This window comes from Lepisosteus platostomus, chromosome 7, assembly GCF_059453375.1.
Source record: "Lepisosteus platostomus isolate fLepPlt1 chromosome 7, fLepPlt1.hap1, whole genome shotgun sequence".
Classification (NCBI taxonomy): Eukaryota; Metazoa; Chordata; class Actinopteri; order Semionotiformes; family Lepisosteidae; genus Lepisosteus; species Lepisosteus platostomus.
The window spans coordinates 17,396,320-17,417,525 of NC_142617.1; the positions used below are offsets into that span (position 1 = coordinate 17,396,320).

Below are 21,206 nucleotides of genomic sequence, written 5' to 3' on the forward strand. Positions count from 1 at the left end.
CAGAAAAGACTGTATCTAAAAAGAAAAAGAACAGTTTCTTAGTATGACAGATTCCTCTTGTTTGATCTCCACAACTTGTACGGTTTTGTTCACGTCATGCAATTCTCAGGTCAAGATGATGGAAATTGTATTACAGATATTATAACCCATCAGTGGATATCTACCATCTCTTTTCTTTTTCATAAGCAGGAATAACTATCATTTTTGCTCACAGGTCTAAAATGTTCTGGTGTGAAAATTGTGGGGGGGGGGGGTGGAATCTGCAAAACTACAATCCGTACAGTACTTTGTAGAAAAAAGAAAAGCTCAAGGTTGTGAAAAACACTTTCTGGTGAATTAAGTGCTCCATTAAGCTGAAGAAGGACTATAATATTGGCTACACTTACACAGACCATCAAAAACCCTGCTTTAACCTACTATCTGTAGGTCAAGTGAGACATTATGGGAACAGGTTGCTAGCGTTTGTGAATTACAGTCATATTTCATTTCCAGTAGATACCAGGTATAAAACCATTCTTCAAAATCACATTTTCTTCTGTGAGTCATAGCCTGTTCAATGATTATATACAAATACAGTAGTAAACAACAAAGTAAAAAAAAAACACATAAGAATTTCTTGGTCACATGTCCAAGATGCTCTCAGTATAAAAAGAATCACAGGTCCTTGGTGTCTTGTGATTGTGATCATGATTATTACAATGGAATCCAAATGGAAATTTAAGGATTTGGCAGGGGAAAAAAATGTCATGGTTCCATGCTACTACTGGAAGATTTGGTCAGTTCCTCATTGAGCCAAGTGGAAAAAAGTTTGTTCTCAGCCTGGATTTGAACAAACTCCATCCTGCTGGTTCACTGCATGCCAGGATTACAGGACCTGGATCAGGGCTCCTAGCAACGGGTAAGGTGAAGTTTCTTAGGACATTCTCAATTTGTTACCAAAAGAGCATTTACTCAGGCACTGCCCAAGTGAATCAATGCAACCATTGGAAAGTGTGATCATGTTCTGATTTCTAAAAAAAACAGGGCGGATACAAAAATAAAAAACAGTGAAGATCAGATGGGATGGGCATCACCACTATATAGCACTCTGGCCCATTTTACAGTAGGTATTAGGTGGTGCAAGCTATTGTGCAAATTCAGAGCAGAGGGTGGAGTGGTGGCACTGTGGCTAAGGATATGCACCTGTGGCTGGAAGATTGCTGGTTCAAATCCCACAGCCGGCAGAGGAATCCTACTCTGTTGGGCCCCTTACCAAGGCCCTTGACCCCAACTACCCCAGGTGTCATGGCTAACCCTGCACTCTGACCCCAGGCTTCTCTCTCCCTCTCTGTGATCCTCATGGAGAGCAGGCTGGGGTATGTTAAAGACAAATTCCTAATGCAAGAAATTGTATTGGGCTTAATAAAGTGATCTGGGTCAGATAAAATAATTCTTTTTCACAGACCTGAAGAACAAAAATCAAACCCTCAACTCAGTGAAAAAACAAAACAAATACATTGTGGTAGTATAACCCTGTTTCTAATTTCACCAATGCTATATACTTTGCAAAACAATACTTTTACACGTACTGAGTTGTTCTCAATTAACACTCTACACTTTGCCAAAGAATTAAACTAATGTCTAAAAGATAGACCAATTAACAGTATTAAAAGCTCCTGTACTGCTCTGAAGACTGAAATGTACATTTAACACAAAAAAGATTGCTTTCAAGAAACACCTTAAAATTGTATAAATTATGTATTACAGCTAATATGAACATTTAATAATAATAATAATAATATTTGCTTACACTTATATACTGTACCGCTTTTCTGGACACTCCACTCAAGGCGCTTTACAGGTAATGGGGACTCCCCTCCACCACCACCAATGTGCAGCACCCACCTGGATGATATTTAAACTAATGCCCTTGTTAAGAGAAAAGGTCTTGCACAAGCTGTATGAAACCTCCTCCTCGAGAAACATTTAAGGTGAAAACTAAAAGATAATGTGAGGTATTTTTGTCTTAACTGACTTTAGTCCGCATCAGCATAAAATAAGAAATGCATTCTCAGCTTAAATGGGAAATGAGACAATCCTGCCCAGATACAGGCTACAGTAAGTCATAAATTACAGGAAACATACACAGACTACTTTAAGTCAAGACTTTGACCAAGTTCAAATATTTTCAATGACAGTTTAAAGTTGAAAAAAAGCTTGTAGGTTTTGTTAACCAGAAAGTAACCATCAGGCACTCAACGTGATATTGCGGATGGAAGGTAAAACAAAGCGGTTAATTTAAGCTGCTGTTTTAAATACATTGATTATTCTAAACAATTTCAGTTTCACAGAGGCACAATTGAAATGAACTGATTTCTCTGAAATAAGTATGAGACAGAAAAATACATAGGAACCAAAATAGAGGAAGTCTTTAAAATGGTGCCTGGTTGCTAAATCCAGTTTTCTGTCTTTTTTAGGAAGAATCACAGCGGCCCAATGTGTATAGCCTTTGCGAAAAGAGTTTTTAAAATTTTGACTAATGAATTACATACCACATTTATTTTCCAAACGTCATCATGACCGTTGTATGATTTATTGAACTAATATTGAGTTACAGCTGTTTAGCGCTACCTTCAAGATGTACTGAAGCTCCTGAGCCCCGGTAATGAGCAAGACTCGCTTAATTCCTCTACCTGCATGGAGTTTCAAGCTGTATCATTTCTTCTCTTCCCTGGCGCACTTAATGTCTAACCCACATTTTCAATTTAAACACCATCACATTCAGGAAGCAATTTAAATGTTTTTGTTTTGTTTAATACTGTTTGCCCTGGACAGTTTGTAAACTATTATAAAGACATTGTTATAAAACTGAAGAGTTTATAATACAAAGGAAACCATTGCAAAACAATCTACAACCCGTAGTTCCGACGACTGAGAGAACAAGCTTAAAATAGCTCTGCAGTTAATATAGTATTGCAGCAAATTCCTCCTTATGTTTACTGTTACACAACACTGTCACTGGCGCACCAAGAGCACATTTTCTGACCATATAGAGCACTGCGTTGAGAGGTGAAGAACAGCAGCACACTTAACGTCAGGCGCAAAATGTGTACAGCATGACTGCATAATTAAACTCTTAACAAAAACAACATAGTACAGAGCACTGTATGTGTGTTTATGGAGAGGAAAACCAATGTAGCCCACAAATTACATGCAAATGTGTTATACGTTTATAATTGCACTCATTTCTGGACCTTTCACTTCGTCTCAAAGACCACGCTTGCAGATTCGCTTACACTCTCAGGTATCACTGCAAAGACGTAAATAGATCAAGCTTACGTGGTCAATACCAAAGGTGTCGCTTCCAGAGATCTTACAGTTAGCTCAGCAAAGGGCTTTTACTTGTGGCACCGACTACAGTCAGGGTGTTTTATTTAACAACCACGTTTAATTTTTTTAACACTTTCCTCGACGTGAAGCCTTTTTGTCCTGTAAAAAAGCTCTAATTGTTGTGCGCCAGCGTCACAACTAGTTTTAATCTAATTGAACTGAAAATACGCCCACCAAATACAGAATACACAAAAACAGTATATAAGGAAGTTGCCATAAACACATTTGTCAGCGAAGGCAATTTTGTCACCGGACAGCACAGCAGTTGCATTCTTCATCTAGGTGGGGTGCTATTTTTTTTTGCAATGCAGGCACAAATATAACGTAGCAAGTCGATGCTGAATAAAATAACCTTTTCCATAAACAGATGCACCGCCTGTACCTCTGCTTTGTGCATCTTCTCGCCCGGAAACTAACATTGCATACCTGTTATTTTGATTCCGTTTTCCCGTGGAAATGCTGAGCATCCGCCTCCTCGTGCTCTACCAGGTACTAACCACCATCCTGAACGCAACGAAGAAAACGGTTGGGGGTGAGATAGACGGTGCAGAATGTTTCTCTCCTCTCCTCCTGAAGCAATCTGGATACTTTCCCCTGGAGAACCCATGCTTTTCGGAAAGCCGAAGGCTCCACCTGCTGGCAAAGAACAGGAAGGTGCAACATACAGTAGGTGCACAACAGCGTCAGAGAGGTTGAGAAGACATTTTTATCGGCTAAAGTTAGAAAATATACAGTAAAAGACGTTTTTTTCTTTTTTTTTAAGGGAGTTCTAACTACAGTTCAACAATCGTGATTTGTTCTTGATCTTTGTACGAAGACGAAGGTTTCTTATATCTATTGGTTTTGTGTTTGATTAGTTTGGTTGTCTTGTGAGATGAAATTATCAACTATTTTACTTCTTTTAGATTGGTTATTTGCGATTTAATTACTTGCGAGATGGCTTTAATCGTGAATGGTGCCTTTATACAATGAGAAAAAAACTGACTGCAATACTAGTGCTTCGGCACAAATCTGAACAAGTAAAATACATACTGTATAATAGAGATTTCTAACATGGATCTTGGTCCCAATTCAGCACCTTTTGTAGGTCACCATTACTTTGTGTCTTAATATATGAAACGATCCCATTGTGATCAAACAGGTGACTTGTCTAAGTAATTTACAGATCATTTAAGACTAAAGTCTAAGTACTCTCTAGCCTTCAAGGACCTTAGATTGTATTAATTCAACAGATTACCTGCTTTCATTCATCAAATGTTTACAGGTGTTTTCAGCCTTTTCAACCAGGTGAAAGATAAGATTAGCTCACAGACCCCTGGTTTAACTGAATGTGTGGAGCTGTACAAAAATATAAATATAATGTCTCAGTATCTGGGGCACTTAGTACATCAGAGTTCTCAGTCCTGATTCTGGGGGACTGCTGTCTTCTTATTTATTCCAAATGTAGGTGTTTTTATTTTATTTTACCTCATAAAGGCTTATGGTTCAGAATTGATATCAACCCTGTGCCAACCCCTAAGACTCAGAATTCCCCTCATTCTGGTGCATTAGCCAAAATGTAACCAATGGGATTTAAGCCAAAGGAAAATAAAAAACTTGCTATGGGAATGTCTGATATATTACCATTCCCATCTGGCTGTTCATTATAACATGACTGCCAGTTAAGAGGTTTTTAACCTAAATAAGTGAACAAATTCATAATTAGCACGTTGAAGAGAGACTATATGAAATTCTGTATGCCAAAGTTGTTGAAAATAATACAGTACATTAACGGGATTTTTTTTTGAACTGACGAGCGTGGAAAAGCCGTAAATAAGCAAGCAGATCAATTAGCACCAGTGAGTAAAGGCCTAGTTGGAGCAAAAACCATCAGATGCTGTTGTCCATTAGGATCAGCATGGGGAACCACTGCTCTAAAGTAACAATACAGACAAATTATCTTATTTGAAAGATGTACATTCCTCAGTCTCTAAAATGACTCACACGAGTAATATAGCAATATAAGTGGAGCGAGCTTTGCTGATAGGGAAAAAAAGACAACCAACTGCCTTTGAAATTCTTGACACAAGGAATACAAGGCTGTGGACAACAAATTGGAGAATAACTGTACTATACAACTACTGCCCACCATACCATGACCAGTAGCCTGTGTCACACACCCTAGGGATGTGTGCTTAGTCCATTGCTCTACTCCCTCTACACCCACGACTGTAAGGACAAACATAACACCAACTCTATCTCATCAAGTTTGCCGATGGCATCACAGTTGTAGGTCTGATCACAGACAATGATGAGAGGGCCTACAGGGAGGAGGTCAATCTCCTTATAACGTGGTGTGAAGACAACAACCTCACCCTCAAGGTCAGCAAAACCAAGGAGTGTAAAGGTTCAGTAACTTCAAATTCCTTGGCGTCCATATCACTGAGGACCTCACATGGTCTCTCAATGCCACTTGTCTGATTAAGAAAGCACAACAGCACCTGTACTTCCTAAGACAATTGAAGAAGGCTAAGATATGTCCCCAGATCCTCATTAACCTTTACAGATGCACCACAGAAAGCACACTGACAGGTTGCATCACTGTGTGGTATAGCAACTGCAGTATTGTGAACCGCAAATCCCTACAGCAGGTGGTGAAAACTGCCCAATGCATCGCTGGGGTTGCAATCTGAACCCTCACAGTGCTTTCTCTCTTTATCGGATCTCAAACACACATTGAAATCTACCTCTACCTCACATGTCAAGAAGTTCACTCCCCATAATTTTCTATCCTTTATTTCGTTCTGTTGATGTATGATTTTGCACAACTGATGTTGTTTTTCACATTACCTGTTTCCTGTTGTTGTGTTGCACATTGCCTTTTGTCTCTGTCTTTCTTTTCTTATTCAATTGTATTGTTGTTTTTTTGTACTACTTACCGTCTGAGAGCTAGCTAATTAGCATTTCATTATACCATATACCTGTGTATCAGTATAATGACAACAATCTTGAACTTGAACTTGATTTTGGACCAGTTGTAGACAGTGAGAGGCAATGGACTGGACCTGAGGCCTTGGCAGTATGGTGTCCTTGCCACCTCTGCCAGATGAGCACTGTATGCTGCTGAAAGTGCCTGAGTGTGGTTAAGATGCCCCATCGACAAGGACACACAAAACTCCTTGTGTAGCACGCTCTCCAGTCTCCACTGCTGGCTCAGACACACCGAGGGCTGAGATGGTAGGACATGCAATCGCTCCACCAACAGTTTCTTAACAGGGTCTTTGTTGTCCGCATTGGGACAGTGTAAAGATGCTCTACTACTTGACACAAGAAGGGCGTGCTTTGTCCTCTGCAAGGGGGTGCATACAGGATGTCATCCAAAACATCTGCATGAAAGGGCCAGGGTCAAGCATGGAGAATGTCCAGTTTGGCAAAGGTAAGTGGAAGTTTCTGTGGAGCCTCAAGCCAAGGCAGGTGAATAGTGGCAGCTTGGAAGCTTTCCTCCAAGGAGCATTGCCTGTGAGGTTTTTAAAGACAAGTGGATCAAAGGCAGGCGGGTGGGAGGAAACTGCTCACACTTTCTCATCCTCCCTTGTGTGAGGTTGCTGGGTTCATAGCTGTAGGCTGAGACATTAAAAAACAACAAATGACAATTCCCAAAAAATCACGTGCGTATAACAAAAGAAATTGAAAAGATTACAAAAACCCACTCCCACAAGACAGAGGTTTGAAATGTGAATACCAAACACTTTTCATTTCGAGGCTTATTGTATGCTTGACCAACTGGATGAAAAGCAAGTTCCCGCCTGTGTCTCTAGCACAGCAATAACACTGATATTTCCAGATGGCACTCTGAAGGGGTCTTGGGCCCCAGCTGTGTGGGGGGAAATAAGAAATGTGTCCGCAATTAGGACATCAAATTTTTTTTTAAAAGCATACATTTTCATTGCAACTCACTGTTAATGTAGTACAGTTCATCCCTTACAAATCTCAAACAGTTTATGAGAACAGCGAGCTTAAAATAGACTCCTTTGGATCTGTAGACGCTGAGATTTGTTCCAGGGTTAAAAGGTGAGACGTGACAGTGTAACCTTCTGCACCCATTAGTGTCAGTCGTACTAAGTCTTTTATTTGTTGTAGCCATGCATCATGATTTATTATACACCTCCATTTTTCAGAGTACTTTTTTATTACAAAATTATATTTCATTAACATATCAAATCAGAGATTGTATGAATTACATACTAAAAGTAGAAATAAAACAAAACAAAAAAACATATAAACTAATTAACATATGAAATAATTCCTGGCTAGTTTTATATACTTAGCAGACTCCTACTAATATTGTCCTAGTCCAAAGTGTCAAACAAAGGAGGCTTTATATCTTAAATTGGTTTTAATTTAATAGCTCTCAACTTACCTGTACAATCAGAAAAGTTGCTCATTAAAATAATTTGGGGGGATAAATTAAAGGAAAGGGTAAATTCATTCTAATATTTTAGTTATTTCCTTCCAAATTCTTTAAAACCTTAGGACGTGTAAAAAACATGTGAGAAAAATTACATTGTATTACCGCATCTCCAGTAATTGTATTTTTGTAATTTCATCTGAAAAACTTTCTGGAAGTAAAATATATCCTATCCATTAATTTGAATTGAATAGATTTTTTTTTATTTGGAGACCAAAACTTCACATTTCTACAAATGTGAATCCATGCTTTCCTGTCTCTTTTGTATTAAAGTTCTGAGCTCCATTATTTATAAAAATATTTTCATTTGAAAATCATTGTCTGATGTTTTTATGTAATACTGTACATACAGACTTCAATTTAGATATTTGGGATAGAAGGGGGTTTTCAAGAAGAGTGTAATTCATTTTTAAATACACTGTCTTGTTAGTTTCAGAACAGCATCTGTAAGTTTGAAGTACATTTTTGATTGATCATTTGGAAATGAGGAATGTTTCTTGAGATGTCTCCATGATATGACACCTTTATTCATTACTAGGTCACCAACTTGTAAAAAACCCACTCTGTAATGGTTTATTGTGATTTGCAAAGGATTTCCCCAAAGACCCGACAATAACTAATGATTATTAAATTTTGAAATAGCTGCAATCTGCTTAAAAAGATAGGAGGCATTTGGAATTATGGACTATGTTTTTAATATTTCACCAGGGCCTCCTCTAGATTTTATGGAGGGAGTTTGGCCAGCAAGTGCACTGGTGAGACTAAGCACATTTGCACATTTCCCGATCCCAAGGGTAAAAGATATCTCTCCATTTTGAAGAGTGAAACCATATGGTGGGGTGGGGACCAGATTTCTCAGTGATTGGCTGCCTTTAATTGAGCGGTTACCACAGCTGATTTTTAAAAATCTATTCATTAACAAATCCTCTGATGGCAGCATTAGCTGTCACATACTATTTACTTCCTCCACACCATCTGTCTTGTGATTGTAATGGGTACTTGTACTGCTACTCTTAGTCATACAGTTCTCCAACTACCGTGCTATGGCAACAACACCATCCTCCTTCAAGTACTGTTGGAGTGGCGCCTAGCTATCCTTATGCCCTTTTATTATTGCTTTCGAATCAACTAAAATCTCTAATGATCTTCCAGGCAGTTTTACATGAGGACCTGAACAACCACAGCAACAAACCTTGTTTTACACATGCAGCAATAAGTGTATGAGAAATCCCATTTATAGAATCTCAATGGAATCTTGCAAATAATTATAAAAAATGTTAAAAGGCTAAAACCTTTTAAAGCTTCATTCAGAAAATGTCATAGACTGGCAGGCTGCAAGTATGGGAAATATCAGGATTTTTCAACCATATCACCTTGCAGCTCTCAACCTAAGCAGGGTTGAGCCTGCAGGAAGTGGTGTTAGTGGCACCAGCAGGGGGCACCCACCCTGCAGTCTGTGTGGGTCCTAATGCCCCGGTACAGTGGCAGGGACACTATAACATAACATCACTTTATTAGCCCTGTACAATTTCTTGCATTAGGAATTCTTCTTTTCACATACCCCAGCTTGTTCTCCATGAGACACATACACATAGACAGGGAGAGAAGCCTGGGGTCAGAGCGCTGGGTCAGCCATTGTACAGTGCCCAGCAGATGGGATTAAGGGCCTTGCTCAGGGGCCAACGAAGTAGGATTCCTCTGCCAGCTGTGGGATTTGAACCGGCAACCTTCCAGCCACAGGCGCAGATCCTTAGCCACGGAGCCACTGCTATACTGTAGTGGGCGCCGTCTTTCAGATGGGATATTAAACCAAGGTCCTTATTCTCAGTGGTCATTAAAGATTCCCGGGCATTTCTCGATAAGAGTGATTCCGGTGTCTGGGCCAAATTTCCACCTACACCCTCGGCTTTTAGCGTGGCCTCCAAATTGTCCCCATGTATGATTGTCTTGCACTTGCCCTGCAATGGACTGGTGCCCCATCCAGGCTGTACCCTGCCTTGCGCTCATTGCTTCTCAATGAAACGTATACAGTGCTTATTTCCTGAATACACTTATTTTTGTACTATTAACCAAGATGCTTCTTTCCAGTGCTGAGACCTAACTGCTGGTGACACCTTAAATGTCTTGATCAACATTAATATTAAATTCAAAGCATTTCCTGTTCAAAATGTATCTGTTACGCAAATATTAGAGAGGGATTATTCATTGCCAACATTGCTTTTCATCTTGTAACAGTCAACAGTCAGTGCCACCATCTGGAGGCAAAGATAAATATTCCTTGGTCTGTTGATGACGCTCATAAATGCTACTTCCTCTTACACAGCAATTTATTTTTTCCCACCCCAGTGTTCATGTGCTTTTAGGTTAGTAGGTTAGTATGTGTCTCTGAACTTTTCCCGTGAGTACCTTGCACCCTGTGCTTTTGGACTAGACGCTTCATTTCAGTGACCCTAGTAGGAATCAGTAGTGTTCCCAACAGATGCTTTAATCCTTTTATTTTCTTTGTTTGTCTACACAATTTGCAGAACTTTTGCAAAGGTCTGTTCTGAACCGCAAATGTGATGGACTTACAGTATAAATGAATACTCTCAACTTCTTGAGAACCATACAGTGTAACATTGCTCTAAAGGGCGTTTCCATCCAAAGCTTCACTTATGGTAGTCAGGAGAGAATAGCATTATCAATTTATCAAGTTTTAATCCCTTTTTTCCCCAAAACTGTCACTTGCTTGAGATCCTAAAATTGACTAAATTGATCCCCCTAATGCAACAGCAAAACTCAATGAAACATGATTACAATAGAGAATGCAGTCTGACATCTCCAAACCTTAGCGTGGTTCATGCAGTAGTTCAATTTCTACTTGAAATAAGAATGAAAATAATCTTGTCAGAACACACTAGCTTGTTCAAAAGCACCATTTATTTACATATGCAAATAAGAGAATAGCTCTGCTGTATTTTACAATGCATTTTAAGAAATACATTTTGACATCAACTTATATTTACACAAAGTAGCATTACGACATTCGAAATGGTCCAGAACACACAATATGCACAGGCTGAAAACCACTGTAACATAAATAACATTGAACTGTACTGTACAAGATAGTTTTGGTTTGCTTATCCCTTGGTGGGCAAATGATTACTGATGTAAGTATACGATTCAGAAAAATTGACCTGCATTTGAATTATGAAATTACTGTAAGTGCAATACAGCTCAGGCTTAAAATGAAATTTTCATCTAACCCTGTCGTTCAAGAGTCTCAAACTCAACTCCTGATGGGATTAGTGTCTTCTTGTTTCTGAAGCTAATTTACGTAACCAAAGCTAATTTACATAGCTGGTCTAATCAGTTAGTGTACAACTGTATTCTGAGGTGTTTTACACACACGTTTGATTAATTGAAAGTTTGAATAATACACTGTAAAAAGCCGTAAGAGAAAACCTATATACAGTATGTCCAACAAAGAAAATTAGTGTTTGACTTCTCAAGTAAGAAAAAAACAGAAGACACTAGGCTCTTCAGGAATTTTGAGATATGAAATCCCTGCTGTAAGCAAACAGAAAAGTTAATGACCTGAAACCCATCACTGTGAGCCACACATTCCTCCCCTTATACCTTTCACACTAAAAAAAAACATCAGCTTTGAAAACTGATAATCAATGTACTAAGATAAATATCTACTAGATTTAGTCTCTAAAGCGCTGTAAAATCAATTTAATAGGCGAGAAAGAATTAATTGAATCACTTATTTCTTGTGGGGTTTGTACTTAACCACGGTCTCATTTTCTCTATTACAGTACATACAGTATCCTTATGTAGCTCAATATATAAAATTTGGAGGGTACATATCTGGTTTAGTCTATGGGAACACGTTTTAAACATTTCAGAGTTTCTGCAGTTTACATTGCTGTTACATGGCCATTTCATTATATAGGAATAATTCATTGTGATAAAGGAGAATTAAAGGGTCTATACATTTTACATGTTCATACATTGTAAACCTTTTCACAAAATGTGGCTTAATTCTGGTCATTTAGTAAAACATTCAGGACCTGTAGATTCTTAATAACTTAAAATGATATTAGGCAGAATATATAACTTCTGACAGGGAATCTGGATACATGTAGCACTATTACACGTCTTCAGACAATATATTTATTAATCAGCAAGACACATGTAGAGCTTTCACTAGCATAACAAGTACTTTCTAGGATACTTTTAAGATGTCACAAGATATTTCTACTCGCAATCCTGATTTAATTCAAATCTGTTCTTCAGTTTTTCCGTCTCAAGTGCCTGCATTCATCCAATGAAATTTGTTTCTCAGCTGATGTTACTATGCTGAGACTCACAATTCACTCCGACAAGAAAGAGGAGGCAACTCAACTGTAGCCCTTCAATCTGAAAGATGTTCTTGTCCCAGATGAAAATGCACATCCCTTATCCAGAAACCTGGAAAGCTTGCCATCAAGCCAGGAAAAAATATTTTTATCTTTTCTGCCTCTCGTCAGACTTTGCAGAGACTGAATGATATTATATGAAATAAGTAACTCCTTCCTGTCTTGAGACATACTGTACATACAGGCCATACAGTCCCCCATGATCCCTTCCCTGGACAGGCTCTGCCAAATAACTCAACTGTGCTGTTTAAAGCATACCATATGTACCCAGAGATTTAGTACAGTGTGCAATTGTAAAGAAACTGTAATACACCTTGGCAGCTTTTGAACATTTTCAGGTATTTGAGGCAGATGTTCAATGTGTTCAGCAAAAAGTACAACTGGTACAAATCTGTCTGTACTGTATATTGCAGCATAAAATCCCTGATACTATGTGTATATTATTACAATGCTATATGTGTATTTGATTTTCATTTGGTATAGCACCCTTGGCAATAAGTGACTGCAGAGAGCTTTACAAGTGATGATCATGATAAGTGCATGATAAGATTAAATTTGTAGAAATATTTGGACAAGTGAATACTTGCACTTGGGTATGACATGATCATGTATTCAACATAGCAGGATAAAGATTCTTCTAAATTTCCTAGCAACAATTTAGGATAAGATGCCTAAATATTATAACTTCCCACTAAGTTAGTGGGTCAAAACAATAAAAAAATATTCTTCCTCCTTATGCTGTACTCTAAATTCCACTGTTTTTTTCCCTGCAATGGACAAAATATTTCTGAGCAATGTTATCTTATCAGCAATGTTGAAAGTTATTTTGCTCTTTATTAATAACCTCCCTATCTTAAAACATGTTCAGCATCTGCAAGATAAACTCAATGGCCAAAATCTTAAGAATCCTCAGTGAATGTACTGGGGTGGGTAAATGATGAACAAAACCACCTTAAAACTGTATAAGGCATTTGTGTCTCAAAGCTATGAAATACAGCACATGTGGCTCAATCTCATCCCATTCTACAACAATCACTGTCAATTGAAGTTCAGTTGAGCATAATTACATTTTCAAAAGGGCTGATACCTAAGCATTGCTCTGACCAGGAAAAGATGACCCTCTTCTTCTCCTCCAGCAAATCACACATTGGAGGTTCTTATTTTATTGACCAATAAGTGTACATGAATCATATTGTACCTTATACTGTATATACTGTATCAACAACATACTTTATATTTGAAGCACCTGCACATAGAAACATACACACTTACATTCTTGCATCACATTTCAAGTTAAGTGACTCTTTAAGCGATTATATAGAGAATTCAAGAACTGACTTACATTTCTAAAACGGAATAATATCACCATTACATGACCTCATTCTGCAGGGAATTCTGAGATGTCACTGGCAAATGTCTACTCTTTGTACTTAATCAGTAAAAATGATAATGAGTACCAATTAAGATTTTTTACATATATTAAATACACTTATTCACACAAAACCAAATCCAACACCCTCCCCTGTCCTTCTCTTATTGTCTGAAAAGCTCATTCAAACATTCAAGGCACAGCTAAAGCTCAGCTTCTGACAAGCTATCCTATAAAACACCAATATTACAACAGATACTGTATGTCTTATATTTCTTCGTTGATGCTGTTTTTCTTTCAAGCTCTTTCAAGTTTCATAATGACTAGTGCAGCAAAACTAAAGCCTGCAGTGACCCAATAGCCATTCTGCTTCTAAAAACCTACAGACTGAACAGACATGCCTGTATGTTTGTCTCCTTGGATATTTTTTTAAATACACTTAACTTAGTAGCAACATTTAAGCACAGTGCAGCGGCCAGCCAAAGGATGATTATCACTTTAAAACGTTCAACATACGAAAGGCAATTACTCACAAAAATATTGTGTTTATACGGAGACCACATCTTTGTAAAAAAAAAAAGATTTGCACAATTTATTGAAGCAAAATTATCGGCTAGATAATTTCTTCTACATTTTTATTTTTCCGTTTCACACTTAACCCTCCCTTCACTGTGGTTTTACCATACTTTCACTCTAATATTATATGCTAGCCTTTGAAAATACCATGATATATCGACCTTTATAAATATTCCTTTTGGTAAATCATGGTATTTTAACATTCGAGTGTGGCAAAGCACACCATGAAAGCTTTTGTAAAGCATTTATTTAAAATATATATATAAAATTCCACAATTACCACATATTTACGGTGTCAATCTGCCCCCTTTCCACATTTCTCTGATAACTGTCTACCACCTCTTTGAAAACCTGACGACCAGATACTTTTTCACTTTTGACAACCCTGAAAGGTAGGACATGAAGCCAGAAAAGCTAAGGAGCATCTATCTATTAATGAGGAGAAAGCTGCTTCTTTCTAGAAAGAACAAGCAGTTTCAGGAATTCTACTTATTGGGCAGTAACATGGAGCTTCTCCTGAAAGCATAAGGCATATGTTTGGACTACAGCTGGGAAGGGATACCAGTGCATTGCAGGGACAATTTACAGACACCGAGCAAGACAACTGACCGAGTCGGCATGTTTCTGAAAGGCAGGAAGTAACCACAGTGCCTGGAACAATCCCCTGTGGAGAGAAGAACTCCACACAGAAAGCACCTCAGCTTAGAATTGAAACCAGGATCTAACAGTGTCTCAAACAGATACAGAGCAATGCTGACAATCTTTTATGAACCACAGTTAAAATTTAATATTTAAAGCTTGTATGCCTTACAATTTGTTATTGCACTAGTATGTCTCGTGTTATTGCACTAGTATGTCTCGTACACTAGTGTTTTTTTGGACTGAGAATTTAATTTTGTTGCTACTCTCCCTAGTCATTCATGCATAGTGTTAAATGTATTGGTTACAGTTTTATTCTATTTTCTATGGTGACTTAATTTTGAAATAAAATTAAGATAAGAACGTTAAATACGTGTAATCTGAAAACTCTTTACAGTCTGGCATCAGCTGAAATATCCTGCATTAGGCTACAGCATGGGGGTCTGCAGAGAACCACACTGAATTCCCAGCTAACACTGGCTCCTGGACACTGCCAGAGTTTGAGGAGTCCCAACACTAAATTTACTGGCTAACACTGGTTCCTCAGAAGTCCGTTTACACTGTGTATCCCAACAGCAACAGCCCCAACTCACCTGACACTTGCTTTGCTCACTAGTCATTTGACAAGCAATTCTCTACCTTCTCACAACATCTCTTCTAATCCAACAAGAACAGTTTGTACACTCGGGTCAAGCATCAGTGAGTCAGGATCACAGTCGGAGGTGGTGATACAACACATACATCCAATTATCCAATCTAGACAAAAAATTTCAACCAAAAACATTACTGAATTACTTGTTGAAGCTTAACATTTTTTCATGTATTCTTCTCTAAAATACACAGCTGATTGTTTTGCTTTATTTGTGGTAACGAAACATATGCCTCCATTTTATATAACACAGGAGAGCCAATGGCCTGCATTGTGACCCTGAGCTCCAAGTGAATCCATTTACTGTACATATAATGGCTAGCAAAACTCCTGGCTGACATTTGCCAGACACTATAGAGTAACTTCACTCAACAAAATTAGCAGAAAACAGCACATGTACAGTACTGTAGGATTTATTTCCATACACTGCTTCAGATGCAGAAAAGCTGTGCAGCTTTAAACTGGAAGGTTTCTTCATTACCCTGTATCGTATTCACATATTTAAAAAAACATGAACAAACTAGTTCAGAATGATTGAGAGGTCTTTGATTCTGTTCTGATATTTTCAGACATTAGGTCCGTGCAGACTGCCTGATTACGGTACTGCCAAGTACCTCAGTAAACAAACTACTGTGAATCCCAGATCCCCCATAGCAAAGAGGTGACTCAGTCTAAAAATAAAGCATCATTTTGTTTAGTAGCAGGTATTTACAAAGAAGGAAAAATAAATGTCTATACACATCAGGAATAATAAGTTCCCCAATTTGTTTTTATACAAACAAAAACACAAACACACACTCCTTGACACTTTCCTACAGAGAAGTATAGTTTGACACTGAATCCAAAGCCTTACTTATCATGACTTCTTTCTAAGAATTACTTTTATTCTGTTACCTAGAACTGACTTCTCCCAAACTCACTCCCAGAAAGATCATGCAATACAATCACAGAAACAGTCCTGAGTCTTGTTTCGTTTCCGGATTGTACGGTTTGGTTCTTGTCACATTACTGGCATGGTAAATTTGTCCTGTAATACAGAGGGACAATTTACTGTAGCATAATCTATATGAAGTGACTCATTACAACACCATTCAACATCTGGACAACCTAAGTGACTTCTATAACTGCTTCCATAACGTTTGGTACTGTTTGGTAACCAACCAAGTCATATAGCAGAGTGGACGGAAGATGACAGGCATTATAACCAAATTGTTATCTTATCATGAAGAACACTTTTGATTTGGGATTTCAGTCACTACTGGTATGAGTACCAGGGTCCAAACAAAAGCAAGCAGACCTTCCTAGGAAAATGTGAAATTGGTTACAGTGAAGCAGATTCCATTCCAGGCTAAAAAAGCCGGTATCTACTGACCTTAAATGTGACTCAAATGTTCGAACTGGCCATTCGAACTGGCTTTTTTTTCCCCAAAGCATCTCCTAAAAGTCTTCTTTTAAGTTTTTTATACACTACAATGTGTAGCCGCACTGACACGAGACGACATTCACATTGAAACTTACAGGCAATGCAATAGCCGCTAGTGTCTCACAAGGGCTTCCTCGACACAGCTCAGTGAGGGTTGGTCTAGGTTCCCTTTTAACTGTTTTTTTTTTGTTTTTCAGAATTGTATTCAACTGAAGCAGACATCAGGCTGGAGAAGACCAAGGTGCTCCCTGGGATTTTAAGAGTCTCCCTCTTCCTCTTGCCAATGGTTTCAGGCATCCAGCTCATCAGGATCATTCAGAAAGGCCTCTTTTTCAGGAACTGTGGGTTCACCGTTTGACATGCGTGCCTGTTTGTATCCATTCTCTGTGGCTGACTGGGCAAGGGCTGCCTCTGTACTGTGTCTCATTCCATACCCGAAGTAGATGATGAAACCTGAGCAAGCAAGCAACAACAGTAACTCATAATGTCTCTGAGCAAACATCAAAATATACCTAGAGAATTACAGAACTGTCAGTTCATTCCTTATATTAATCCTACCTTTCTTTCATTTTTGAAAGTTATGCTGTAACATTCACTAAGCTAATTTCTGACCGGTCTAAACGAGTGTGAAAAAAACAGTATCGATGTGATAGCTGCATTTATAGTGGATAATATAAGTATCCAATAGCATAGACATTTAGAGGTTAGGTTTACAAACCATATCCTTTACTGCAAAAGCATTAATAAACGTTAAAAGCTAATATATGCGCTGTGCTTATTTATAATTATATTTTTTTTTCTGCTGCACAAGTTTACTTACAGTAGATAAAGGCAACACACAACAAGCTTTAACAACCTAGTGTTGTGTCATATATATATATACACACACAGTATACACACTGCAATGGTATGCAAACAGAAGCCTTATTTCTACATCTGGGAAGGAACCAAAAGTGACCAAGAATTTAACATACCCAGCACCATCCAAACAAGGAAACGGATCCATGTGCCTCTGTCCAGCTGCATCATGAGATACACATTGACAAACATGCTCAGAACAGGAAGAAAGGGCAGCAAGGGAACCTGGAGATGTGAAAAAGAAATTACAGAGTCATTTCCAAGATAGCTAAAAAGTCACTATTTATTTATCAGATATCTTTATTGCAAATTTTCATGGGGATTATTGTCCATCAATATGGACGCATGTCTTTAGACTGTGGAACAAAGCCAGAGAACACAAAGAAAACCAACATATACACAGGCCTTATGCTGGAGCAGAAAACCAGAACTTTCTAATTCAGCTAATGTCCTGTAAATCTTTCAAAATCTAGTCTAGAAGGTGTTTATGCCTTGACACCTGGATGTATGCCAGAAAAGTCAGTCTCAGTTTATTACCTGCTTTCCCTGTCACTTTAAGGTATTGTGTTCACACAAAATGCTTTATCTGAGTAATAAGTTGTGGCACAAAGCTTGTTACTCAAAGTCAACCTTAAAACTGAATTATAGTAAAAGAATAAAACTAGAAAATACGTAACACTAGTGGGTTTGGATAGCATTAATAAATCTCCAGACTACTGTATATGCTGGACTAACAGGAATTAGTTATTGGGGTGATGTAAGATGTTCATTGGCAGATACAATTGATGATCAATGATCAGAACAAGATATAGTCTGCTACACTTGCTCTTAGTATTGTGTATCACACAGCCGTATAATGATACAACAAACTCATCTTTCCACACAAAATTCCCAAACTGGGTGTAATAAAGATGATTATTTTCAAACATCAACTCAAAGAAAATCCAGTTCTGTAGTTCACACTACAGATACAGATAATGCTCTGTTACAGTAGTGACAGGGAAATTATTTAGTAAGCATCATTAATTAAAATCCATAAAATACTTGGAATGAGGCACACACTGTCCTTTTAGAATTCCTGTATTAAGATAACATTGTGAGAAAAAAATGTGTTTTTTCCAAGCCTCAAAGTAAAACATTCACAACTAGAACATCTTTAATGTATACCATTTTTTTCTTTTAAAGAAGTAAAACTGAGGTCCTTACCTTAAAGGAGAGCTTGGTCTTGCTCTCCGGTTGTCTCCAAATGATGATGGTGATGACGACGCTCATAATTAAGAAAATGGTAAGAAGTGCCACAGACCATGATTTTGTGCCACCTTGGACAGCAATGATGCAGAAAATGAAGACAAGTAACCCTGGAAAGTAAATAAAAGAACAGAGAATCAACAACAATAACTATGTTACAACTTGAAGACTCCCAGTAGGCTTCAGACATAGGAAGGGTTTAGTTGTCTCTCCAAAAAAGCAAACTGTTGCAAACTGTCAAACAAACACTCCTACATTTTAAAATTTTGGTGCTTTGTGCACCTGGTTATCTAATGCAGATTTTAAAATGTTTGCTGGGTGAGATCACACACGCTGACTGGACTGGAGTGAAAAAAAACAACTTACAATTATGCACTGATTTTACAGGTGTGTCTGCAGGATTCAAAGTGTAATAAAATTAAAAACAATGACTGATTACAGAAGACAACCTACCATTCATGGATTTGGATCAAGCTCACACAAAACATTCTAAATAGAAATGTTATTTTCAGAACTTTGAAAAAGCAGTTCAGAACTATCTTGGAACATATGAGCAAAGTGGAGACATAAACAGACAAAGCAAAAAAAACTAAATTGGAAGGAAATTGCACAGTGCATTGATGGCTTAAGGTACATTGTAGTTGAAAACAATGCATGCGTATGTGCATTCCTGAGGCTTACCAAGCATGCTGGCACAGATGTTCACAATCAAACCAGACATGCTGCTTGGATCAGAGTTCTCTGGGAAGAGCATCCTCTTCATACTGAACTCCTCCATACCATCTGGTAGTATCCCTGCCTGGGATTCGCTGTTGCTCACCGACTCTGTCATTTCGCTCTCATCTAGGGTGCTTGCCATTTGGTAGACAAGACTGGGCTGTTCAGGTTGGTATCTGGTTCAGAAACATGCATTCATATCCTTCAGCATTGAAGTCTTCACCAATTATTGTTGTGCATAACTACAATAGTTCAAGTAACAATCCATCTAATTTCTAACCGCTTTATCCAATACATGGTTGCAGGGGAGCTGGAGCCTATCCCGGCAAGCAACGGCCACAGATACAAGTGCATCACAGGTCATACAAAGATACAAACACATTCACACCAATTTTCCCAGAAGCGAATTAACCTACCAGTACAGTATGTCTTTGGACTGTGGGAGGAAACCCACTGATGCACCCAGAGGAACCCTTTGCAAACATGGTAGAACATACAGTACAAACGTCAAGCATATGGCACCCCGGCCCAGAATGAAATCCAGGACCCCAGCCCTGGGGGGCAACAATGCTAACCACTGTGCCCTTCCCCCTAATTCAAATGTCTGTGCAAAAATTCTAAAAAAGGTTATATCATCAGTTCTTCCAGAAGCTAATTTCAAGGAGGGTTCCTGACAAAATGTAATTGTAGAAAGTAATATAGTACGTGTTACTTTATATAATAAGAAGCACAGTCTTGGAAGATGGAACTATCAACACACTCTAGCCAAAATTATAATAATAATAATAATAATAATAATAATAATAATAATAATAATAATAACTGCTTACACTTATATAGCGCTTTTCTGGACACTCCACTCAAAGCACTTTACAGGTAATGGGGACTCCCCTCCACCACCACCAATGTGCAGCATCCACCTGGATGATGCGACGGCAGCCATAGTGCAGATTAATGTAGCCAATTCATAGATGGGGATTTTTAGGAGGCCATGATTGGTAAGGGCCAATGGGAAATTTGGCCAGGATGCCGGGGTTACACCCCTACTCTTTTCGAGAAACGCCCTGGGATTTTTAATGACCACAGAGAGTCAGGACCTCGGTTTTACGTATCATCCGAAGGACGAATTATCTCAGTATTTTCAGGATACACTATTTCAGACAAAGTTCAGACTATCAACTTTTAGATTATAGAGGCTAATGCTGACAAGTGACAATGAGGATGAGGTGATGAGCTTGTCCTTCACTGTATGAGTTACTACAGGCAAAGTATCTATAGGCTTCAGCTACCGATGACAGCTGTGCAGGTGAGGAACAGTCGGCTTGGGTCGCGTTACAAACCTGAGGACTAGAACGCAGGCAGCCACCAAGGTGTACGCAAGCAGGGTGCCGATAGACATGAGGTCCACCAGGTCTTTCAGGTCAAAGAGGAAGGCCATTATAGCTGGAACATGAAGGAAGAAAGATTTAATAAAAAATACAGCAAACAAATGTGATTCCTTTCACCTT

General features: G+C 38.4%; 2 protein-coding genes across 11 annotated transcripts in view; both read right to left on the minus strand.

Annotated features, from left to right (window-relative positions):
* Positions 1–4,312, minus strand: part of LOC148658414 (microtubule-associated tumor suppressor candidate 2-like) — a 209,368-nt gene extending 205,056 nt beyond the window's left edge. For all 3 annotated transcript variants that reach the window (XM_088639561.1, XM_088639559.1, XM_088639560.1), the window contains exon 1: positions 3,796–4,312. The gene's annotated coding sequence lies outside the window, so the exon portion shown is untranslated. The remainder of the gene's footprint in view (positions 1–3,795) is intronic.
* An 11,891-nt stretch (positions 4,313–16,203) lies between these two features.
* LOC148658415 (high affinity cationic amino acid transporter 1-like) overlaps positions 16,204–21,206 on the minus strand; it is a 37,028-nt gene continuing 32,025 nt past the window's right edge. For all 8 annotated transcript variants that reach the window (XM_088639569.1, XM_088639565.1, XM_088639567.1 and 5 more), the window contains 5 exons: positions 21,039–21,141; positions 19,663–19,874; positions 18,940–19,091; positions 17,850–17,958; positions 16,204–17,328 (listed from right to left, as the gene is read on the minus strand). In XM_088639569.1, the coding sequence (XP_088495695.1) occupies positions 17,165–17,328; positions 17,850–17,958; positions 18,940–19,091; positions 19,663–19,874; positions 21,039–21,141 (740 nt within the window). In that variant the 3' untranslated portion in view covers positions 16,204–17,164. The remainder of the gene's footprint in view (positions 17,329–17,849; positions 17,959–18,939; positions 19,092–19,662; positions 19,875–21,038; positions 21,142–21,206) is intronic.